Source organism: Carcharodon carcharias, chromosome 2 (assembly GCF_017639515.1).
Source record: "Carcharodon carcharias isolate sCarCar2 chromosome 2, sCarCar2.pri, whole genome shotgun sequence".
NCBI classification, from domain to species: domain Eukaryota; kingdom Metazoa; phylum Chordata; class Chondrichthyes; order Lamniformes; family Lamnidae; genus Carcharodon; species Carcharodon carcharias.
In genome coordinates this window covers 225,579,801-225,606,143 of record NC_054468.1, presented here as the reverse complement: position 1 = coordinate 225,606,143, position 26,343 = coordinate 225,579,801, and the positions used below count along the sequence as shown (strand labels likewise).

At 38.9% G+C, this 26,343-nt stretch overlaps 1 protein-coding gene across 1 annotated transcript in view; it reads left to right on the top strand.

The window, feature by feature from the left end:
- Window positions 1-26,343, top strand: part of nrbp1 (nuclear receptor binding protein 1) — a 94,173-nt gene that overhangs the window by 31,028 nt on the left and 36,802 nt on the right. The window contains exon 6 of the mRNA XM_041182800.1: window positions 2,107-2,201. Coding sequence (XP_041038734.1) covers window positions 2,107-2,201 — 95 coding nt within the window. The remainder of the gene's footprint in view (window positions 1-2,106; window positions 2,202-26,343) is intronic.

The following is a 26,343-nucleotide window of genomic DNA, read 5'->3' as shown; positions in this document are numbered from 1 at the left end:
GGTTGCGGCCTGGGAGGTGGCAATCTGCCTGGTCTGTTGGTTGGTGAACTGGTAAATTATATGATGGCAGAGAAGCATCAAATTAGTGAAAAGGAAATATTCTAAAATGTACTTAAAATGTTCAAAAAGTGTTAAATATTGTACAGCTTTGACCTGTTTAGCTAAGTGCATAATTTTCTTAACATACGAACAAACCAATTAGGAGCAGGAGTAGGCCATTTGGCCCCCTTGAGCCTGCTCCACCATACAATGAGATCATGGCTGATCTGATTGTGGCCTCAACTCCACATTCCTTCTATTCCTGATAACCTTTGATTCCCTTGTTAGTCAAGTATCTGTCTACCTCTGCCTTAAAAATGTTCAATGACCCTGCCCCCATCACTCTCCAGGGAAGAGAGTTCCAAAGAGTCACGGCCCCCTGAGAGAGAAAATGTATTCACATCCCCATCTTAGTTTAATGTCCCCTAGTTCTAGCCTTCCCATGTTGGTAAACATCCTTTCAGCATTCACCCTGATAAGCCCTCTCAAGATCTTTTATGTTTCAGTAAGATCACCTCTCATTCTTCTAAACTCCAATGTATCCAGGTCCAGCCTGTCCAACCTTTCCTCCTCCCGCACCACCACCCCCATCCCAGTTATCAGTCAAGTGAACCTTTGCTGAACCATTTTTAATGCATTTATATCCTTGCTTAAATAAGGAGACCAACACTATACATGGTATTCCAGATGTGATCCCTGCACAACTGCAACAAGACATCCCAACTTTTATATTCCATTCCTCTTGCAATAAACGACAACATTCCATTTGCCTTCCTAACCACTTGCTGTACCTGCATACTAACTTTTGGTGATTCAAGTACCAGGACAACCAGATCCCTTTGTATGTCAGAGTTCTGCAGTCTCTCTCCATTTAATTAATATACTGCTTTTCTATTCTTCATGCCAAAGTGGACAAGTTCACATTTTCCCACATTATACTTCATCTGCCAAGTTTTTGCCCACTCACATAATTTATGCCCCTTTGCAGATTCCTTATGTCCTCTTCACAACTTCCTTTCCTACACCTATCTTTGGGTCATCAACAAACTTAGCAGCTGTGCATTTGGCCCCTTCATCCAAGTCATTAATATAAATTGTAAATCATTGAGGCCCCAACACTGATCCCTGTGGTTTTCCACTCACCACATTTTGCCACCCAGAAAAAGACCCATTTATGCCAACTCTGTTTTCTGTTAGCTAATCAACCCTCTATCCATACTAATATGTTATCCCCTACACCATGAGCTCTTATTTTGTGTAGTAATCTTTGATGTTGCGCCTTGTCAGACGCCTTCTGGAAATCTAAGTGCTGCAAATCCACAGGTTCCCTTTCATCCATGTTGCTTGTTACTTGCCCAAAAGAAATTAGTCAAACATGATTTCCTTTTCACAAAACCCTGTTGACTTTGCCTGATTGTGTTGAAATTAACTTCCATTATAATAGATTCTAGAAGTTTCCCTATGACTGACATTAAGCTAATTGACCTGTAGTTTCCTGCTTTCTATCTCCCCCTTTTATTAAATAGAGGAGTCCCATTTGCTATCTTCCAATCTGATGGGACTTTGCAGAATCTAGGGAAGTTTGGAAAATTAAAGCCAATGCACCTACTATCTCAGCAGCCACTTCTTTTAAGACCCTAGATGAAGTCCATCAGGAGCTGGGGACTTGTCAGCTTTTAGTTCTAATAATTTTCTTAGTACCCTTTCCCTGGTGATTGTAATTGTTTTAAGTTCCTCCCTCCCTTTCACTTCCTGATTCACAGTTATTTCTGTGATGTTATTTGTATCCTGTACAGTGACGACAGACGTGATACATCTGTTCGATTCATCCCCTATTTCTTTATTTTCCATTATTAATTCCCTATTCTCACTCTCTAGAGGACCAACGCTCACTTTATTTACTCTTTTCCTTTTTGTTATTTTCCTTTTCTTCTCAAATTACACAAGGTCCTTTTTGAAGGATGCCATTCTGCTGTTAGAAAAAAATGTTTAATTTAGTTAAGTTCTATGCATGTCCAAAGTAACCACCAAGTTGCTCAGTTTATTGGATTTTGCTTTACTTACCAGCTACCTCCACTCTTGTGATCCTCCCATTATCCATGGCAACCTGACTTGTGACACCATATTCATCCAGCATAATGGTCTTATAAAAATTGGGTCTGGTAAGTATCAGGTACTGTACTTATTGAAATATGTTCAATCTATATAACATAATAAAATATTACTAAGGACCTGAAATTGATTTGGCCCATCTTGCTAGTTTTTTGTCTCAAGTTCAAGTTATTTGATTAACAACTTGCAACAAATTGTTGTAAATGCCCTTTCTCACTAGTGTTAACACTGCAATCATGTGACAAAGATAGAACCTGTCGAGCATTCACACTAACAAGGGGTACACTTTTTGTCTCTTTATATTTTGGAGGAAAGCGAATGGATGGGTATTCCATTGACAACTTTTTCTGCTGCTACCTTCAAGATGGTACACTTGGGGGTTTTCATGGGTGCCTGTAATGTTCCAGAACATTATCCAACTGGCCATTCCCTGAGTGAGCCAAATCAATGTCAGCAGGCTGTTTTACTGTGGTGTAGAGAAAGCATCATGAAGATTTCACTCCTGTTGTATCTTGATAATGACTCTTTCTTATACCCTTCTACCACCTTGGTCAGCTAACCCAATACAAACCTGGAGCAGAACTTGAGATCTTCATGGTCTATGTGGCTCTGTATTCTGCATTGACTCTGAGGATGTTGTTTTATATGTACTTGCAAGTCTGCAATATATATTTCAAGTATCTAACCTAGTTTCTTTCAGAAAATCTTGACCTTTATACTCCTTACTTAAAACTTGATGTGTATGAGTTTTTTCTTTTTTCCTTCTTCCTGCCTCTTCACCAAATTTGTATAAAAATAATGCCTGGTTCTTAACTTCTCCACAGCAGTTGATTTAAAAGTAATGTAATAGAGATTGACAGCTGCATAAAATGAAATAATCTTTTTACATTGTCTAAGTTACTTTATATGTTACTGGTGGTGCTTCCCTGTGTTTGGGAGAGAGCAGAAAAGAAGGAAAACTGAATTGATTGTGATGGAGAGTGAGCACTTGCAGCAAAACTTGTGCAATGACTAATTTAGGTTTATGTCGCAGTGACCTTGGTGAGGACAATTATTGACTTTTTGCTGTATTTTGTACGTACAGTTCAATCAGGACATCATTATAATGGGAGTGAGTGAAAATGGTGCATTGCATTTTATGCATGGCTCAATTATGCATTTGTGCATGTTCCTTCAGATTGCCCAAGGCCTTGAGGGAAAATCATAACAATATTGTTCATTTAAACTTTATAGTTTAATAATGCTGCGAACAATTCACTCTTCATAGCCTAGCTTTTTTTTAAGCTCCAGCTTTGGGCAGCAGTTCAGTATTTTCTCCTTAGCAATTGAAGTGTAACCCTTACATCTGTGTGGCTTGCTTAGGTATCTGATGTTATACGCCACTTTGTCAAATACATAATTTTGCAAATACATAGTTTTGTCATTAGCTTTCTTGTGCAGAACATTGAGACTAAATCTTAACGATAAAATTTTTTAGAAAAAGTCAGCAGTCTAGGACCGTAGATATTGGGTAGATCATAGGGACCATCTCTTGTTCTTTCATCTTCCTCCAATAAATTCTATTTAAGTAGAAAGTAATCAATCGCTTAAATGATTAAGTGCAGCTTTGCCAGACAGAAAGCAGGTGATTGACTTTCTCTAGGATCTACCATGCAACTGTTACTGTTGTACCCAGCAGGCATCAGGTCAGGGTGACTTTTGCACAGCCACATGCACCAGGAATGTATCCTTGCTCACAAAGGATCATTCGGTTCTAGTCTTAACCAAGTGCAGAAACTGTGACTACACAGCTGATGTGTGAACTGCTGCATCTTTTGGTTAAAGTATTGTCACCACTGCAGTTCACTCGTTCTAGAGACTGATGGGCGACATCCCCAGAATGTTGCCCATGGGGTTTTACACTCTGCCAGCATCTGGCAATTCTGACCAAAGAGGATGGTTTCTTGTACAACTTTCACACCAAAGCAACTTTAAATTATCAAATTCAAAAATCCTATTGTGGATGGGGTGGGGGAAGGTTGGTGGTGTTAGGAAATATGCTGAAATTTGTGCTTAGTTGTTGTCTTGAGTCCTAATATAACTTCAGCATCGTTGCTTAAAATATCAAACTAATTCAAACAGCAATGAAACATTTGCTGTCTTTTCCTGGGCTGTAGACTGTGCACAAGTATTATTTTATTTGTAGCTTTTGTCTTACCTTTATGGTGTTTCCATCGACCAAGTAAAGTCCAGGGACATTGCTGCACTCAATTACCTGAACATTTAGTTTACAAATAGTAGAGCAGTGAAAGCAAAATTGTGGCTTTGATTTTTATGGTGCATGAATATATACGTATAAGGGAGAAGAAATTTGTATAGTTTAGTTCATTGTGCATGTAATTGTAAGATTTTGGTCTAATAAGCACGTTTGCCTCAATCGGTCAGATGATTTTCTTCACATCTATTTAATTGACACTTCTTTGCTAAGATTACAATGTGCAACGGGGCTAGGTAAATTGCAAGGTAATGATTAGATGAGTCCAAACTTTAAATGAAGTGTCTTTGATTGTAGGAAGTTACAGGAATAGGGGAAAAGTTCTACTGTTATGAAATGCTTTAAAGAATGAGAAATGGCGGTTAGTATGTAGTCAGGATTTGAAGAACACATGAAGGTGTGTTTTGAGATTAAACTGAGCAGAGCTGAGTGGAACAATGAATATAGCATCAACAAACAAAAAGGCTGGAGTTGAGAGTTGTTAAGACAAGTTGGTCATTCAGGATGCATAAGCTTCCCCTGCCGCCTTAAGAAGACATCATGCTATTGCCAAAACTTACAGGCGCCTTAGTGTTGCTAACTCCGTTCCTCCTGACTATCATTCTATGCCAATATCTTGATTGGGCAATCAGTCCGCATATCAGACGGAATGACGTAAGAAACAGGACCAAGAGTAGGCCCTTTGAGCCTGCTCGGCCATTCAATAAATTCACGGCTGATCTGATCATGGTCTCACTCATACACCGATCTCCCTATAACCCATGACTGCCTTGTACTCAAAAATCTATCCACCTCAGCCCTGAATATATTCAATACCACGCTCCACCACTATCTGGGGTGGAAAATTCCAAAGATTAACGACCCTCTGAGAAGAAATTCCTCTTCCATTCTGTCTTAAATGGGAGACCCTGATTTTTTAAACAGTGTCACTTCGTTCTAGATTTCCCCATGAAGAGAAACATTCTCTCAGCATCCATCCCTTAGAATCATATAGGTTTCGATAAGATCACCTCTTGTTCTTCTAAATACATAGGCCCAACCTACTCAATCTTTCCTCATGAAAGCCTTCTCTGAACTTGCTTCAAATCAAGTACATTTTTCGCCAAATAAAGAGACCAAAACTGTACACAGTATTGTCATGCGGTCTAACCAATGCACTGTACAGTTACAGCAAGACTTCCCTACTTTTATACTTGCAATAAAGGCTAACATTTCATTTGCTTTTCTAATCACTTGCTGTACTTGCATGATAACTTTTTGTGGTTCGTGTATGAAGTCAGAGATCCTTCTACTGCAGCAGTCTGCAATCTTTCTTCATTTTAAGGAATATTTTGCTATTCCATTTTTCATACCAAAGCGGACAGCCTCATATTTTCCCCACATTATACTCCATCTAACAAATTTTTGCCCACTCACTTTAACCTATCTGGAGCCCTTTTGTTGACAGTGTCCTACTCACAACTTGCTTTCCCACTTATCTTTGTATCACCAAATTTGGCCACAATATGCAGTCCTTTCATCCAGGCCATTAATATAGATTGTAAATAATGAAGCCCCACCACTGATAACTAGTGGTAACTCATACAGTTTGCTAACCTGAAAATGACCCATTTATCCTGACTCTTTGTTTCCTCTTAGCAAATCTCTATCCATCCTAATATATCACCCCAACAAGCTCTTATCTTGTGCAGTAACCTTTTATGCTGAACCTTATCAAATGCTTTTTGGAAACCCAAATACGCTACATCTACCTGTTCTCCTTTACCTATCCTGTTTGTTACATCCTCACAGAACTCTAATAAATTTGTCAAATATGATTTTGCTTTCACAAAACCACATTGACTCTGTTTGTATTATCATATTCTAAATGTCCTGCTACTACCTCCTTAATTGTGGATTCGAGCATTTTCCAGTGACGGATGTTAGACTAACTTGTCTTTAGTTTCCTGCTTTCTATCTCCCTCTTTCTGGAATTGGGTACTTACATTTGTGATTCTCCAATCTGCTGGGACCTTGCTAGGGGATTTTGGAAGATTATGATCAACACATCCACACTCTCTGTAGCCACTTTTTAGAGACTCTGGGACGCAGATCATCAAGTTAGGGAACTTATCAGCCTTTCGTCCTGTTGGTTTTCCTAGTACCTTTTCTCTACTGATAATTATTTTAAGTTTTTGCCTCTTGATATCCTACTATTCTTGGGATGCTTTCTGTGTCTTCCACCATAAAGACGGATGCAAAATACTTGTTCAAGGCCTCTCCTGTTTCCTTGTTTTGCATTATTAATTTCCCAGCCTCATCCTCTAAGGGATTGTCATTTACTTTAGGAACTCTCTTCCTTTTTATATACTTGTAAAAGCAGTTCTGTTTTTGTATTTCTTGCTAGTTTACTCTCTGATTCTAATTTCCACCCCCACCCCCTCCCCAGTGTTTTTTTGTCATCTTTTGGTTCTAAAATTTTTCCAATCTTCTGGTCTACCAATAATTTTTGTGGCATTGTACATCTTTTTTTTCATTTTGATACCATCCTTAACTTCCTTAGTTAGCCACAGATGGTTCATCTTTCTCAAAGTCTTTCGTTCAAAGATATATTCCATTGAGAAAGAGTTAGGAAATATTTCCTTAAAAGTCTGTCATTGCCTATCTACCATCTTACCTTGTGATCTATTTTCCTCATTCACTTTAGCCTTCACACCTTTGAAATTGCCTTATTTGCAATTGAAATAAACAGTGAAGTTTAAGGTGCTAGTTTTAGACCCAAGTTTCTGTTCCTTAAACTGAATATGAAATTCATCATGTTATGATCACTCTTCTCTCGAGAATCCTTCACTGTGAGAATTCATTCATCCTGTCCCAGTACACATTACCAGGTCTAAAATAGCCTGATCCCATAACTGATTTCATATCTATCACGTATCATGTAAAAGTATCTGTTTACAATGGTATGGCAAAGCCTAGCTGCAGATAGGCTGTTTACCAAAAGCAAAACCATCAGTTGAATCTTAGTGTCTCCTATCTCTCATCTGCAGAAATGGTGTTTGTTCTGGCACAAAGCAAAGAGATGCATGGATAGAGATTGTAATTCATGATTTGGAGCAGGATTTATTAATATCAGCTGCAGGCAAATGTAAAGGAGTAATATTAATATAATGAGAAATTAGAGAATCTGTGCTACTAATATAGTTATCACATTCAATATTGAGACAATGTAGTGAAGGAATTAACTGATCATTGGGTTTATAGGTACATTTAGAATACAAGTCTACAGAGGTTGAGGCTTCACAACACACGACAGAATTTTATGGCCCTTTCCGTCAATGGAATTTTCCGGCCCCGCCCTCACCACGACAGGACCATAAAGTTTTGCCCATCAAGACCACATGAGTACTGTGGCAAGTTTTAATCACGACACTTAAAAGAGGATGTACATGCTTTAGAGAGGGTACAGAACACAGCATTGCTTTTTCTCTTCAGGGGTTATGGGTACTAGTAGTAGTCCTTGAGGTAGTGGTGGACTGCCTTCCTGAACTGCTGCAGTTTTGGTGATGCCACTTCCACACTGGTGTTAGATAAAGAATTTGATTTTTAATCCTGAGATTATGCAGGAACAGCAATATATGTTTAAGTGAGTGCATTTGTGACTCGGGGATGGTTTCCTAAGATCTTATTCCTCTTCTTTGAGGTAGCTATTGTGGTACGAGAAAGCGTTGTCTCAATAAGCTCTGAGTGAGTTGCTCCTGGGTGTATTGTAGCACAATGTGCAGCTGGTAGAGACCCTGGAGATTGAATCTAAAGAGTAATCAGGAAGGGGTGAAAATCATTTAAAGGTATATAGAATAAATCATGTCGACCCAGATTGTTACTTCAATTTAAATATTTGCATTTATGTATCACCTTTAGAAAAATGTGCAAAGGCACTGCAGATGTATAATAGGTAAAGGGGAAATATATATGTGGTTTTAAGAGAACATTTGCATTTTTTCTGGAAATAGAAGGATATAGATATTCAAGTGCAGTTGTACAGGGAGCAATAGACTTGTTTGACCATATGGCCATTTCTCATAGTAGGGTTGAATTCCAAAGATGAGGTGAAACTAACTCCCTTGACATCAAGGCAGAATTTGACTGAGTCTGGCATTGGGGGTCTTGCAAATTTGAAGTCATTTGGAATGGCGGGGATAGCTCTGCATTGGATGAAGGTGAGGCATCTCAGCTCCAGGACATTGCTGCATGAGTTCCTTGGGGGCAATGTTCCAGGTTCAACCATTTTCAGTTGCTTAATCAATGACCTTCCGTCCAACATAAGGCCAGACTTGGGAATGTTCACTGCATGGTGTTCAATATCTGAGGACCTGTCAATGATACTGAAATTGCCCATGTTCACATGCAGCAAGGCCAGGCCAACATGCAAGCTTAGGCTCATAAATGGTAAGTAATATTTGTGCCCCACAAATGCCAAGTAAAGACCATCTCCAACAAGAGAGAATCTAACCATCTCTATTTGCATTCAATAACATTACTGTTACTGAATTTCCCCCTACCATCAACATCCTGGGGATTACCATTAACCAGAAGCTTAACTGGACCAGGGTATAAATACAATAGATATACAAGCAGGTCAAAAGCTGGGAACTCTGCTGGATAACTCACTTCCTGACTTCCCAAAGCCTGTCCACTATCTACAAGGCAGAAGTGATGAAATGCTCTCCACTTGCCTGGGTGAGTGCAGCTGCAACAATAATCAAACTTAAAACCATCCAAGACAAAGCTATCCATTTGATCGGCATCCTATCCACCACCTTAAGCATTCACTCCCTTCATCACTGGTGCACCATTTACGAGACGCACTGCAGCAAATCGCCAAGGCTTCTTTGACAACAACCTTCCAAACCTATGGCCTCTACCACCTAGGGCAAGAGTAGCGGACACATGGAGGGAAACTTGCAGGTGGTGGTGTTCCCAAGTTACACACTACCTTGATTTGGAACTATATTGCTCCTCCTTCACTGCTAGGTCAAAACCCTGTAACCCCCCTCTCTAATAGAGCTGTAGCTGTACTTTAAACACACGGACTGTAGCAAAAGGTGGCTCGCCACCACCTTTTCAAGGGCAGCTATTGATTTGGCAGTAAATGCTGACTTTGCCAGTAATGCTCACATCCCATGAAGAAATTTTTAAAAAAACATAGTGCAAAAGGAAGCTATTAGGCCTATTGTGTCTCTGTCAGTTCTTTGAAAGATCTATCCAATTAGTTCCAGACCCCTGCTTTCTTTCCCATAGCTCTGTATATTTCTCCTTTTTAAGTATTTACTCCAATTCCCTTTTTGAAGATTATTATTGAATTTGCTTCTAGCACCCTTTTGTGGATTGCATTCCAGATCAAAACAACTTGCTGTATAAAATAATTCCTAATTTCCCCCTGCATTTTCAGCCAATTATCTTCCTCTGATTGCTTATGCTCCTGTTAATGTAAATATCTTTGCCCTCTACTCTGGAAAGCCCCATATAATTTGAACACCCATCACAATCTCACCTTAACCTTTTCTGTACAAAAGAGAACCATCCCAGCTTCTCTAGTTTCTTCAAATAATTGAAATTCCCCATCTTTGGTATCATTGTAGTAAATCTCCTCTCTCTCAGACCTCGAGATCCATCCTAAGGGTGGTGCCCAGAATTGGACATAGTACTCTAGCTATGATCTAACCAGTGATTCATAAAGATTTATTATAACTTCTCTATGCCTCGTAAAAAAAAAAACCTAGGGCTCCAAATGTTTTTTTTAAATAGCTGGATCAACATCCTTCCGTCTTCAACCACGTTTGGTTTCTGATGGAATTGATCATCTTTCTGCAAGCCACCCAAAGAAGGGTAGATGATTTTTTTTCTTTTGATCAACTGGGTGTTTGGAAAGGTGGAAACCCATCACTAAGTTTGAGTCCAATTCAAGCTACTGAGAAATCTACTCTCAGTTTTCTTACACAAGTCCATAGAGCTTATGTGGGTACTTCCAAGTGTGTGCAGGATTATTTCTGAAGTTTTAATCAGCTGAAACAGTATGTGAAGCTAGAGCTAATTACCAGCACACTTGCCACTGTGGCCAACCAGAGGCGCACTATTCGCAAGAAATGCAACCTACAGAATTAAGATTCTCAGTTTTTTGTGACAGAAGACTCTAGGTTCCATTTATGCATCAACCTGTTTTGCTGCACAAGTCTGTTGTGAAAGGTTGGTTTGCTTCTGAATTTGCAATAGTTGTCATATTGGAGTAACTTTGACTCCCACCCACCCCTCTGGCCTGCCAAAAGATCTTGTCTACCTTCTGTCTCATTGTGTTTAAATAACTTAAAATGACTTAATTTTCAGAACAATAGCCACCAGTTTTAGCTGTAGAATCTGAATGCTGAATTTCATCTCGAGGTGCCGATCAATTCTAGAATCCACTTGTCGCCATCATATTCCTCAGTAAATTTAAATCTGTACAGTACTGCTTTGATTTAAGAAACACAGGCAATGAGTGTCCATGTTACCACTCAATAAGGATTGTGGATTTCGGAATTTACTTGAAAGACTGTGTGAATCACAGAATTAAGTGTTCCCATGGTTCAACTATGAAATCTGTAGTGCACAGAGAAATCGTTGGACTCGCTGCCAACAGGGTATCTACAACTTGATGGAAAAATACTTGTACTTCTATTGTAGCAATAGCTTTACTTCATCCTGACTAAATCAGTCAACTTTTCATCTCTTAATTGTCCACAAAGGCTGAACAGATACTTCAATGAAAACATCCCACTTTTGTGACACTGCCCGTCCTCAGTAGATTGCGGGATGTTCATTGTACCATCTATCAATATAACAGGCTCTACTTTTCACCAGCGTAGAATTTTTTTCTTATTTTGGTGTGCTGTCCTGTGAATATTCACAAAATACTTCCTTGCTGCTTTAGCAACAGGGCTTCCATCTTTATTCTTTCCCAAAGATTCTTGCTCGTTTAATGAGTACTCCCCTAAATAACAATAGGTTAGGCTTTCTTGCATATTAAAATGTAATTTGGAATCCATTCAGCATCTTGTTTATACTGGACTCCGCTTTCTTTTTAATGAACTTCCTATAAAACAAAAACACAATTTCACTCTGCCTGCCTTATGCTTTGGCCTTGTTTGGCCACATACCACTCTGGCTTTTGTTAACTGGACAATGGCCAAAGACTCCCTTGGATTTTGCTGCCTTCCTGCATTGAGTTCTTTGGATGTTGCTTGTGAGCCCCTCAGCACAGGGGCGATCAGAAACTTAAAAGAAGTAATAACATCTATTGCTCTAGTTCTGATTCGATGGGCTGCAATTGCAATCTGCAGGAGTTCTGAGAGGCCTCGGATTCTGATGGTTTTGCTGCCAGAAGACCACTTTTGAAGACTCCTGTTAACTGAGAAGATGATGGTGTAGTGATAATGTCACTGGACTAGTAATCCAGAGGCTAATGCTCTGGGGACATGGATTCAAATCCTACCACAGCAGCTGGTGAAAATTAAATTCAGTTAATCAAAAACTGGAATTGAAAGCTAGCCTCAGTAATTGTAAGTTTCATTGATTGTAACAACAATCTTGTTCATTATGTCCTTTAGGGTAGGAAATCTGCCATGCTTAACCAGGTCTGGCCTACATGTGACTCTAGACGCACAGCAATGTGGTTGACTCTTAACTGCTCTTTGAATGGCTTGCTAGGGCAATTAGGGATGGGCATCCATGCCCCCTATGACACCCACATTCCATGGAAGAATAAAAATAGTCAGAATCCTTTTCAGGAGCTATGTAAAGAGCCTCTTTGTTTCTGCAGTTGGCCTTTTGATGTTCAAGGTGTATATGGAACTTCATACTTGGCTTTCCATGTGCACAGTTAAATGTTTTCAATTCCCAGCCATTCTTTCTGATCCCACTGCCTCCACACCCACCCCCCATGAAAATCTGGCTTCCTTTGAGAAATGTTTTATGACTTTCACATGGTGATCCCATTGTTTTCTAGGTAGCTGGATTAGGCAATTCTTCAATGCCATTAGCCAGCATACTTATGCAAGATGATGTAACTGTTTAAGGTCTGTAGCCAATTATAGCTGGCTCTTTACCTACTCAGTCTATTGTTTATTAGGTTGCTAGTTATCCATGCTTTTTGTTGTGCGTGGAAAACACTTAAGCGGAGTTCCATCTCAGAAGCTTTCAAATGATGTACCCAATTTTGAGTCCATACCTGAAGTTGCGTTGTATGATTTGGAGAAATGGTTCTTCAGTTAGTTAATCAGTAAACATCATTTGTGCAAGTTCTTGAGGTTAAGGAGCACCAACCTTAAGTTTTAAAAAAATCATAAATACATACGAATTAGGAGCAGGAGTAGGCACCAAAGAATAAGATGAAGTTCTCTTTGTCTACAGCTAATCTTCCATTTATAGGAGGAAGTATCACAGATTAACAGTCCTCAACCTCTATAAAGATCAAGTTCCAGCATATTCATTTTTTAAGTGGATGGGCAAACGCATTTCTACATTTCTTTTCATGGTGATATAATCTTATCCCTCCAGTTGAAAAAATACTGTGAACCAACTGTTCCTGTGTGTAGAGGTGGGGGTTTATATATTTATTGCTTTGCATTATTTGAGAGACTGGCTGAAGCTGGCAAATTGGACTTCAGTTAATGGCATGCTCGAATATCTTCATTCCCGATGCTAATCAGGTTTAATTTCGTTATTCCTTGTCAACCTGTTTTAAGGACAATTTCGGACCTCCACATGTCCACACCCATGGGTTATAACAATCTGAAGGGTATATCATGCAGCAATTCTGGTTATCCAGAGGCAGAGGGCTCTTCCTTGTATGCAAGACAAAACATGTTTTGAAGATGTTAGTACCCATCTGTCGTTTAGAATGTCCTCGTTATAAGAAATAAGACTTTCAAGGTATAGTTGAGGAGAGAGATGTAGCAGTGAATTTAGAAGTGATAGGTTTTCACATGTATAGTACTTATCTGATTTTTAGCACTAGAATTCAGTGAAATTTCTGAAGTGTAAATCCATTTTAAAATAGTCTTTTTTCAAATTGGAAATGTGGAAATGTTTCTACTCTTACAAAACTATAAAACGCTAGTTATTGCAGAGTGCAATTACTTTGCATAATTGAAGAGAATCCTTGTCCGCCTGCCACCCTATCCCATTATTTCTCCAAGGTAGCAATGCTAGTGGTAGACTAAAACAAGTTGTGTAGGAAATCTCCTTTTCACCTGAAATATTATGGTAAGTGATTTCCTCTTCGAGCTTCGAGACAAGGGCTGAAAAATACATTGCTCTATGTAAACTTTTGTTCAGCTCACATTAGAGGAAACTATAAGTTAAACAAAAGTGAATTAAACAAGAGTACTGCACCAATATTTCATGTATCCCAAAACAATTTCTTTTCTCATTTATCCCCCAATCCTTCACCCCTTTCTTCTCTATTCTTTCCTTCCTCACACTCCCCACCTAATTTTTTGCCCTCTTTCCATCCAACCCTCCCCCACCCACCATCATTTTTCCATCTAGCTACAGTATAGGCAGTGTCTTGTTTGAAGCTTTCAGTGGTTCTAACCCAGCTGTTTGTATTTGCGAATGCTCGCTGTTCCATCACTCATCAATTTCTTGTTTTATTTCCCGCTTACGGCCGCTCTGTTGCGAACAGTCTTTCATAGGATATTTGCTAATGGTGAGACACTTCTCGGCTCCTGTGATGTGACTGTGTATTGTTATGTTTGTCTTTAGCTTTTAAAATGTGCCAGTGTAAGCAATTTATGTTGGGAATGCTTAGCAGTCTTAGCTCTTGCATGAGTGCATGTGTTTACACTACAAAAGAAATGTTGGCTTTATATGGAGTTTGTAACCCTTGTGTTGTAGTTGTAAAATGAGTTGAGTTCCATAAAATAACACCTTCCTGAGCTTTATTCTCTTCATGCGGATGTTCCTGCAATATCTGGCAAGTGACAATTTAATGTAGAGAGTTAACATTGTACAACAAAATGTGTCCTCAGAATGAGAACTTTTTTTTTACCCACTTGCATAGAATAGAATATCACAGTTAATTTGGTACAGCTCTGCACTTATTTTAAGTAAGCACTGGCATCAACCAACTTCCTCTGAATTAGTGATCGGCCACCAATTTGCCCAGTGCTTAAGATCTTACTTTTAACCACACCTTCCCTTGATTAGATTCAGCCACCTATTCACTTTCAGCTACCTATTCACTTAAAGTATTGCTGAAGCCCAACAACTACTATCTTGAAACAAAATTGCGATTAGAAAAATTGTTTGGATGAAGCCATTCGTATACTTACTAACCACAAATTAATTTTGGGCCATGTATGCTATTTACTAATATATTTGTAATCTTCTTTTTCACCTAATGGCTATTTTGGGTCTGAGGAAGGCCAAATCTTTTAAGTTACTGAAATACACCGGTTTCAAAATATTTTCTGCTCTTATTTTTGTTTATTTGTAGACAATTCACCATTACATTACATCTATTAGCAGGCAGGGTGGAAGGGCCTTCAGAGAGGTGAATGTTTACCATGATGCATTATTATTGGCTGACGATGAATAGTATTCAACTGAAGCAACTTGCATTTCCTTTCCTCCTGTCATCCCTCGAGACAAACTTGACCCAATATCATGTGTTCTGAAGAGTGACCTTGAGGTGCATTCACTGAAGCAGGCAGATTCACGTGACCAGCAGCTCTGAAATTCAAATCCAGGACCCTTTAGTTGGGAGCTAGTGCAGAGAAAGAACACTTGTGTTGAACTATAGTTCAACCAACTGGCTGAATTTCTGGAGAATGCAAGTTAGTATTATCTTACTTGCTCTTTGAACCTCTGGGTTACACTGACACTTGGTGTTAGCACACTTCCCTTGAACTCTGAAGGTTATGGGTTCAAACCTCATTCCAGGGACTTGATCATGTAATCTGGGTTGACATTTTAGCACAGAGTGTTGCACAATCAGACGTTAATCTGATACTCACTGTGCCTGCCTGTGCAGGAAGAGACAAGATCCCATGACACTATTCCAAGGACAACACAGTTCTGCCAGTGACTTGACTGACAGCTATCCCTCAATCAACACCTCCAAAAGAGATTGGCTGGTTAGTTATTCATTTCTATGTATGGGACCTTGCTTTGCATAAATTATGATGTCATCGTCTAAAAACATGCAATTAACTTCAAAAGCAGCTCATTAGCTGTGAAGCACTTTGGAATGTCCCAAGGATGTGAAAGATGTTGTATAAATGCAAGGTCACTTACTTTGAGGAATAAAACTATTTGAAATGTAAGCCTTTGATTCCTACTTCTAGATATTCCAGATCTGTTAAGGGAATATGTTGGTTTATACATTAGTGAAGTTATTGAATATATTTGCTGTCCTATATTGACCAGCGTTTCTAAGTCATTTACTGGCCTTGTATTAGATGAAATCACAACAAGGAAAGGGGCTGAAAATGTCTGTGGCAGTTGATGTAGGTCATTATCACCCAATTCACACACTGGTTCATGCTGGTAATACGCTCCTAACTTGTATGGGTTTAAATCAATAACAAGTCTTCACTCTAATTGAAAGCTAGTGGGATAAATCGGCTCCACTCATTTCCTTTGACAAAAACATGACCAAAGATGACGATATAAATGGCCTCCTTTAGTTTTTAAGCATCTTCCAAGATTTTTGCTGTTTGTTGGCATGATAGAGCCCCACAAACGTTGGAAAGTTTCCACCAATGGCAGTTGTTATACTTCTGCACATAATGGAAAAGACCTTTGTCTTCTGTTTAAACAGTATTGGCAGTTTGGTGCGGTTTCCTATTATGGGCTTTGCCACAATTCAGTATGATTCTCACAGCAGACAGATTATAGACTGGATTCAAAGCTAGTCATTAGAAATATAATGACAGCGTGAAAATCAGCAATGGCACCCAGTTCCTTTGCCAGATAGCTTCAATATGAATTACCCACTTTGAATTGCTGTTGATAACTTTGTAAGATAGATGAAATGAAGGGTTATAGCCAACTATGTGTATCTGAAAAGTAGATCCAGTTTGCCTTTTAATAAGATGCAATCAACCTTATGATTACTGTCAGAGTTTATACAATGGGAAAATGTACAGTTTGCACGTACAGCATGCAAAGTTCCAGTCAATAGCTTTCTGCCCCTATTGATTCTACCACCAAAAATCTAATTCTTGTTCAGGTTTTTGAGTTAATCCAACCTATATTCATTTGATAATTTTGATTTCTTGCAAATTCCATTTTTGATCTTGAGCAAACTAATATTGAAGTAAAATAGCTCTAAAATTCCATATTTGATCAACACTGGCTTTAAATAGGCATCGGCTCTGGAAATAAAAACAGAAGTTGCTGGAAATACTCAGGCAACATCTGTGGGAGAGTTTCCAGCATTTTCTATTTTCATTTTATATTTCTAGCATTTTCATATATTTGGCTTTCAAAATTTAAAATTTGCTTCAGACTATTGCAATGTATGTTTAGTCACAATTGCCAAAATTGATACTAGTAGAATTGCAATGTTATCTGATTTCTTCCTTTCTGCCCCTCTCCTTTTAGGACCCTGTAAAAATCCTCCACCCATGCCCTCAAAGAAAGAGAAATTGCATTGATATAGCACTTTACCCAACCTCATTATGTCCAAAGCGCTTTACAGACAATTAAGTACTTTTGAAGTGTTGCCGCTGCTGTAAGACAGGAAATATGATAGTCAGTTTGCAAGTGTTCTCAAACTGCATTGTGATAATGACCAGGCAATCTGTTTGAGTTGTGTTGATTGAGGGATGAATATTGGCCAGATCACTAGAGTAAACACCCCTGTTCTTTTTTGGGATAATACTTCTTTCTAGATAAGAAAGTAAATTTTAAACAGCACATGAAGAGGCTACAAAGGGGAATAGGTTAAGTGAGTGGGCAAAGATCTGCAAAAGGAATATAATGTGGGCAAATGTGAAATTATCAATTTTGGCAGGAAGAATGAAACAGAAGCATTTTATCTAAATGTTGAGGAATTGCAGAGCCCTGAGGTTCAAAGTGCATGAATCACAGAAGGCTAGTGTACAGATACAGCAAGTAATTAGGAAAGCTAATAGAATGTTATTGTTTATTGCAAGGGGAATTGAATACAAATGTGGGGAGGTTATGCTTTAGTTGTACATTGGTGAGACCACATCTGGAATACTGTGTGTACAGCATTGGCCTCCTTATTTAAGGAAGGATGTAAATGCATTAGAAGCAGTTCAGAGAAGGCTTACTAAACTAATATCAGGAATGGGTAGGTTATCCTATGAGGAAAGATTGGACAGGCTAGGCTTGTATCCACTGGAGATTAGAAGAGTAAGAAGGAACTTAATTGAAACTTTTTAAGATCCTGAGTGGTCCTAATAGGGTTGATGTGGAAAGGATGTTTCCTCTTGTGGGAGAATCTAGAATAGGGGCCTCTGTTTTCCCATTTAAGACAGACTTGAGAATTTTTTTGCGCTGGTAGTGAGTCTTTGGAACTCCCTTCCTCAAAAGGCAGTGGAAGCAGAGTCTTTTTAATGTTTTCAAGGCAGAGGCAGATTCTTGATTAGCAAGGGGGCGAAGGGTTACGGGGGTAGGCGGGAGGTTACAGTCAGATCAACCATGATCTTATTGAAATGGTGGGGCAAGCTCAAAGGGCCGAATGACCTTCTCCTGCTCCTTGTTTGTATGTACCTTACTGGCTCTACCATTGAAATGTGAGGCAAATAAGTTGACTGACTTTCCAACCTCTTGCAGTAGGATTTTGATTCCCTTGGCAGCACCTATGATAGGCATCAATATCGTTTGTGCATCTGCAATTTAACCGCAGAGTTAAATTTAAAACCTTCACCCCCACCCTCAAAAATACCAGTAGAGGATTTGGGAAAAAATAATTGGCACAAGGATATGTTATGAAGTCTCTTAAATGGCCTATATATGGTACGTAGCTCCTTTTTAAAGATTTTGATGAATATATTTTGCAAGCACCTATGCTTGAGATTTTTATTGTCAACAAGAATCCTAAGTTGCCAGTTCAGTTTTATAAAGTACGTGCCCTTTGGAGAATACATAAATGATTGCTCAGTGCTTGTAACATATGAAGTTTTTTTCCAATGAGTTGGTTTTAAAATGGTGTATATTTAAAAACATTTTTATAAAACAATAAAAGGGAGACATACAGGAATGAGCCAAGCTCTTTCTAATTGCTCCCCAATGAGTTTTGCTTGAAGTTGTTTACATTGTGGAGTACCGATTCCTGTTTGGTTTGATGATTCTGCTGATGAAATTTTTTCCCAACACTCAATTATGAAGCTGGCTTCATGTACAACAAATGCTATTTGGGACAGGTACTAGAGAGCTGTAGACTGACATTCCAACAAGAATCACTATTTCAGATGGTTGAGCTGGCTGGAAGATTGATCATTGTTCTCTGCCTAGCCTGGTTTTCTCTTTGTACACAAAATGTGCAAGTCTAGTGAACCCCTCGATACTAAAACATGTTCTGAGAAATGCAATGGATATCAATTCCTTGTTTTAATATTATCCTATGGTAGCTTGTGTGGTCAATCACATTGGTTGATTTGTCTCTGGAAGTTGCCATTCAGCATAGTTTGTCTTCTGCCAACTGTTACCAGTACGTGGATTTTATTAATGAGACTTGTAGTTGTAGTTCCACCATTTTAGTTTTAATTGTTGTGCAAGTGTCCTATTGGAGCTACTTGATGGCAAGAAAGATAATACTTGTTAGACTTCAGATTTGTAGCAAATAATTGCTGGACCATGTCCTTATATTTTGAAAGTAAGCTGGTGTATGTTCCCCACAAGGTGCAATATTTTATTTTTGATTTGACTGTGTAATTTGAAGCTTAAAACCGAAGTCTGATTTCAGCCAATTATCTTCTGGCTGTATGTTGTTGCACTGAATGTTTTTTCCATATGATTTAACCGAGGGAGATGCCTTGAACTAAATGGAATTCAAAACACACATTTTAGGGGCGTGATCTCTTAACCCATCTTTTTACAATGTCTACTTTGGAACTCTTGGCATATTTACCGAGAAATTCCTGGCTTTTGATGTGATTTGTGCATCACATACTTGGCTTCGTTTATGACTTAAGCAATAATCTTAAGCAATACTTTCTGATGTCCTAAGATACTGAAACAAAAAATTGATATCTGCACTCTTCCATGTTCTGTTTGGCTAGTATCCTTCAAAGACAGCGCTCCTCTCTCCTAATTTTTGTATAAATTGGCATGAATCTACATACTTCAGGAGCTTCCTTGTGAGGAGACAGAGAATGTTTTCGTCCCTTAAGGAATTGATAATCCTGTCTTTGGAAAGTTGAGAATGATTTAGTGCCGCAACATTGCTTTTTTTACTGAATAAATATTAACCTTGTCATCCCAGTTTATGATATATTAATCTCATCACTCTTTTTCCCCACAATCCAAGATCCAACTGTTCTGTTTGGTTATCTTTCTCCTTGTTTGCTCTGCTGCTGTCTATATTCTGAGCTGCTTTCTGTTATTTTGCATCTGTCCTACTGATGATCCCAAGGAAAGAAGTGGATATTCTTTTTTTCCATTGAAGAAATATGTAAAAAGTTTTTTTTTAATTGGGAAGGCACATATTAAAAGTGATAGTGTTTAAAACTGGGGGCTGAGTAGATGGAAGCAAATGAGCTCCAGTAAGTGAGGGGTCTGGAGCAAGATACAGGACTAAATGTAGAAGATTAAGAACAGAGAGTGAGAGAAACTTTAATCAGAGTTGAGGTTGTGGCATTCATTTCCAGAAATGCTGGAGGTAAAAATTATGTAAATACTCAAGATTAGATTGGATATATGGGTGAATGAAAAGCAATATCAGAGCAAGGCAAGTAAATGTGATTAGGACTATTTGTCTACATGGAATGTTAATACTGACATAAAATGGCTAGCTGAATGGCCTGATTTCCATGTTGTAGCTTCTGTAGATGTATAATCTGGTGGCTGTGAAGTGTCTATCAGCATTTTCTTTGATTTTTTTTTAAACGTATATACAATTGAATCAATGTATTGATCTCTTGGTTATCCTGTTATTGCACTATCCATTCCTCAGTTTGTAAATAGGTACCAAAATGCACTAAATTTGTCGAACAGGTTTTGTAACTTTAATAACAGCCAAATATGTGGGGTGATGGGGGGGTGGTATATTTTGTATATATCATGAATTTTCCGCTGGGTTGCTCTGACCTTGAAGAGGATTTGAGTATTTACAGCCAACTGCCTATGGAGGAACATCTTCAGCTATTGCCCTCCAATTGACTTGAGTACATACCTATTTGCAGCAGTTAGACCTTGTGACCATGACTGAGTATATAGCTCTGCCTTGGTTACTGCGTAATACATTGTGCTCTACACTATATTCCTGAAATTCTGAAATAGCATATCCTCCAATAAACTGTGAACAATCTTGGAATATCAGTTAGCAGTAATAAAATGCTTCAAGTTAGTATAGAGTTGAAGCTGACTGAGTCTTTTTTTAAATTTTCTGAATGAATGAGACCTACTGTGATTATCAGTGGTCCCTTGAATATGAATATTGAACAAATGTCTATTACAAGAAAAGGAGAATTGCTTAGTTGATCAAGATCAGGAGGAAATTGTAAGTCATGGTCCAGCAATAAAACAAAATATTGCTGGAAAAAGTCAGCAGGTCTGACATCATCTGTGGAGAGAGAAACAAAGTTAACGGTTCGAGTCCGTGAGACCCTTCAGAGCTAAAGAGAAGTAGAAATGTGATGCAATTTATACTGTTTGAAGGGTGGAGCAGGTGAAACTGGATAGAAAGTTAGCGATAGGTGGGGGCTAAAGAGAGATTGACAAAGATGTCATGGACATAAAGACAAATGGAATGTTAATGGTAATGGTAAGGGCTAAAGAAAGTGTTGATAGTGGCATGATGGTAAGAAAGCAGATTGTGTTAATAGCAGAACAAGGGTCATCACTGAAAGAACAACATGGAACAAGTAACAGATGGCCCATTTGGGGGTGTGATTGGGGGAGGGGGCAGTGGTTGGGGGAAAAAAGGGTAGGAAAAGGGATAAAAATTGTGGGGATGAAACAATGAATAGATTAATACAAATAAATTTTAAAAATAAGTAGACAAAAAAATTAGAGGGGTGAGGATAGAGGTCTGTAGTTGAAGTCCGGAAGGCTGTAAGGTGCCTAATCGGAAGATGAGGTGCTGTTCCTCCAGTTTGCATTGGGCTTCACTGGATCATTGGGCCGAGGACGGGCATGTAAGCAGGATGCTGTGTTGAAATGGCAAGCAGCAGGAAGGTCTGGGTCAGGCTTGCAGACAGACCGAAGATGTTCCGCAAAGTGGTCACCCAGTCTGCTTTTTTATTTCTCTTCACCTTCCCCCAACACACCCCAGTCCAACAGTTTTTGCTGTTGTCCCCTGCTTCTGAACAGAGAATGACTCTGTTTCTCATATCTAGTATTGTAGCATTATTTAGTGATGGAACAGAAATCCATCTTATCAGATCCCAAAGTTAAATACGTTAAGTGCCCTTGTCAACTCCTAGGACTCAGATAGCAGAAGAACATATAATCCATCAGGCTCTGGTTTAAATCATAAACCATGTCTATGATTTGATTAAACGAATCTCAGCAACAGTTATAAGTGACAGTGCAGTAGCTTGCATTAAGTTCATAAACGTCTTGATTCTTGTTTTCTCCTTGGATTCAAATACCAAGAGACACCACAGTTAATAAACTAGTGATATGCCAAAACTGGGCCAATGTCCTTATTGTAATTCTTGGCTAGTGAAGCTCCACAAGGTCATTTCCAAACAAGTTGCAATAGTGATAAAAGGAGGGCTGATAAGAAAAACATGACCAAAAATGTATCTACCACTTGTTAGTGAGATGTAAAATTCCCCTGCTCCAAAGATATGTAGGTGTCCTGTTGAATCTTTCCCCACTATAATAACTGGGTTCATTTTTTTTAAAAAAAAAGTAATTCTCTAGACGTGTGTGTTGCTGGCACCGGTTATTATTGCTCGTCTTTACAAAAAAACAATACTGCAGATGCTGGAAATTTGAAACAAAACCGAAAATGCTGGAAGCACTCAACAAGTCTGGCAGCGTCTGTGGATTGAGAAATGGAGTTAGAGCTCCAGGTCAAGGAACTCCTGACTTGTGCCTTGTAGGTGGTCGAGAGGCTTTAAGGATTGGGGATAATGAGCCAATTGTCACACAATACCCAGCGTCTGACCTGCTTTGGTAGTCAAGGCAAAGTTTATATGGTTTGTCCAGTTCAGTTTCTGATCTACCTCTATCCTTGAGATGTAGGAAATCAGATATGTATCTTTCTCCTTTGCATAGGTAGTCCAATTTCTGCACAATTTAAAGCACAATGAATGCTTGTTGACCCGTGTCACCAGATTTAAATTGACTGGTCAGGTTCCTTCCTGGGATTAGATTAACCCGTTAACCATGCCACAGTGTTATAATGAGTATTTTTTCTTTTTCTTATGAAGTAATGGAAGCATTTCTGTTGATTGGTGTCTTGATTTAAGTTTGATTTAAGTTCTATCCACTGTTTGCCCTGAGAAAATTCCTGCAGAGCAGACCACCAGTCTGAGCTTTATGCAAACTAGCAATTGTAGATTTTCAAATTTAAAAAGCACAATTATACTTGAATATATGAATTCTCACATACATACTTGGTCACTATTTTCATTCTCTCTAGTTTATAGATGCACAGACTGATCAGATACAGTTTGATCATACAAGTAAATGTATGCTGGCTCTTCATTTTTGCTCCAATTTCAAAAGCTAGCAATTAGTGACAAACTGAACTGGTACAGAAGTATATTCTAACCAAAATCAAGGTCCGAAACCAGTTGCAGATATCAGTTAGTTATTACCCTGCTGTTAAGCAATTGAACTGTTAGATTTGAGGCACAAAGCTAATTATAAATCATTAATTTCTAACTCTTGACAGTTAATAATAAAACTTTTCTTAGACACGATATTAAGTAGTCACTAAGGTGGCTTCATATAGGTGAAAGTTAACTAGACAGCTGGCTCTACTTGGTGCTGGAGTAGGTAGTAATTTTATTTAATTAGAATGATTTTGTACAGTAACAATTGTTTTGTAGAAACAAATCTTGTCAGATTTGCTGTGCCAAGAAAAAATTTCACTGTTTGAGATGGCTGAATTCCAAGAAGTGGAAAACACAGCATTGTCCAGTTCCACTGCAGTAAACAGTCTTTGCTTTAGGTGAAGTATATATTCTGTTTCTAATGAGTATCCTGAAATAAAATTGACCTTCTTACGTAGTTAGTCAACTTGAAATTGCCAACTTGATTTATTCAACAGCTGAAATAGAAGACCCTGTTTATTTTTTAAAGCTAAAGATATGACTGATGAAATAGTCGTGTGTAAATGTTGAGATAAGAATTTTGCAACTAGAGGGCCCTTAATTTTGTTGAAGTGTATTCTGCTATACTTTAAGTTGAAAATAGACAGTTTTTTTGTAGATTCACGACAACAAATGATATATAATGAACTCTGTTGTTTGAATGGTTTGTTTAAACTGTAGTTAGGTTTTCATTTTAAAATTTACTGACTTGGTTCTGTTCTTTATTTCTTGCAAAGTAAACATTTGATTGCTTAAATCAGCACCAAATATTCCTTTTTATAGAAACTAGGCATGACCCAGGCTGATCTCTGCTCTGTTAAAATCCACTGAACTCAGCTTGGGTGTTGGTGAAGGCACAGAATTGGCTTTGTTGTTTGTGAATTGGATACATTCAAACTAGTCAGGGTTCCCACCCCAGATTGCTCTTTTGGCGTTAGTGCACATGTCTGGACTCTGGTTAAGGACAGGTGTTGGTTTACTTCTGGTGCTCCCTCTAGTCAAATAGCCTGCAACTCACTGAATTTTCTTATCCTTTCACAGGATGTGGGCATCACTGGCAAGGCCAGCGTTTATTACTCATCCTTAATTGCTCTTGAGAAAGTGGCAGTCCACCATCACTTTGAAACTGCTGCGATCCGTGTGGTGTAGTGCTGTTAAAGAAGGAGTTCCTGGGTTTTAACCAGTGGCAATTAAGGAATGGCGATTATATTTCCAAGTCAGGATGTATTGGTGCTCCTGTCTGCCCTTGTTCTTCTAAGTGGTAGAGGTCAAGAGTTTGAGAGGTGCTGTCAAAGAGGCCTGAGTGAGCTGATGAAGTACATGATACACAATGCAACAGATTTTGCAGGTGGTGGATAAGGTTTCAATCAAGGATGATGCTGTTGAGCTGCTTGTATTGTTGGAGCTGCACTCATCCAGGCAAGTGGAGAGTATTCCATCACACCCATGATTCATGTCTTGTACATGGTGGGAAAGAATTTGGGGAGTTAGTTGAGTCACTTGTTGCAAAATGACCAACCTTGCAGCTATCATAAATGTACGTAGCTGGAACAGTTAAGTTCCTGGTCAGTGGCAAGCCTAAGGATGTTGATGGTGGGGGATTTGATCATGGTAATACCATTGAACTCTCTTATTAAGGATGGTCGTTGCCTGGAACTTGTATAACACAAATGTTATTTACCGTTTACCAACTCCATCCTGAATGTTGTTCAGGTCCTGTTGCATATGGGGACAGGCTGCTTCATTCTCTGGGGCGTTGTGAATGGAACTGAACATCGCACTCTCATCATTCCCACTTCTGATCTTGTGCAGCAGCTAAAGGTGGTTGGGCTGCTAATAATGCACTGAAGAACACCAGCAATGTCCTGGCGCTGAGATATTTGCTTTCCAACAACCATAATCATTTTCCTTTTTACTAGGCTTAGCTCTAGCCGGTGGAGACTTTTCCCCTGATTGCCATCTCTTCAATTTTACAAGGGCTCCTTTCTGCCACATTTGGTCAAATGTTGTCACGATGTTAAGGGTGGTTACTCTTGCTTCATCTCTGGAATTCAGCTCTTTGTCCATGTTTGGATCAAGGCTGTACATGAGGTCTGGAGAGACTTGGCCTGGTAGAACCTAAACTAAGCACTGGAGAGAAAGTTCTTTGTGGGTAAGTGCTGCTTGATAGCACTGTGATGACCCCTTCTGTTACTTTGATTGAAAGTAGACCGATGGAGCAGTAATTGGCTGGATTGGATTTGTCCTGGTTATTGTGGACAGGATATCCTGGGAAATTTTCTGCTTTTTGTCAGGTAGCTGCCAGCATTGTAGTTGTATTGGAACAATTTGGCTAGAGTCATGGCTGGTTCTAGAGCACAACTCTTCAGTGCTGCAGCCAGGATATTGGGGCTCATAGCCTTCCTTTTCTGTATTAGCGCATCGAGCCGTTTCTTGATATAACATTGGAATGAGTTGGATTGTCTGAAGATTGTGATGTTGGGGACCTCAAAGAGGCTGAGACAGATCATCCACTTCACAGTTCTGGCTGAAGATAGTTGCAAATGCTTCAGCCTTGACTTTTGTACTCATGTTCCACTGTCATTGAGAGGGATATTCATGGAGCCTGTTGCACCCAGTAGAGGTACTGAGCAGAAAATTAATGACAGAATAACAAAGAGAAAATAACTTTTTTAAAAATCAATTTTTCTTTTTGAAAGTATCTCTGAGATACTGGAAGTGACCAACATCCACCCAGGCAAGAAGTCCAAGAAGAACCTTGAGTTGGGGTAGGAGGAGCAAACTCCCTTATGCAGGATTTGATGAGTACTGCAATCTTTTTCCTCTGCCACCAACACCAACCCACCCCCCACCCACCGCCCCCAAAAGCCAAATCCCTATATTTGACTGAATCGTAAAGGAGCAATATTGTATGAAGCTTTTTTCCTTCAGTTTCCTGTAACTTCCAAACATTTTATC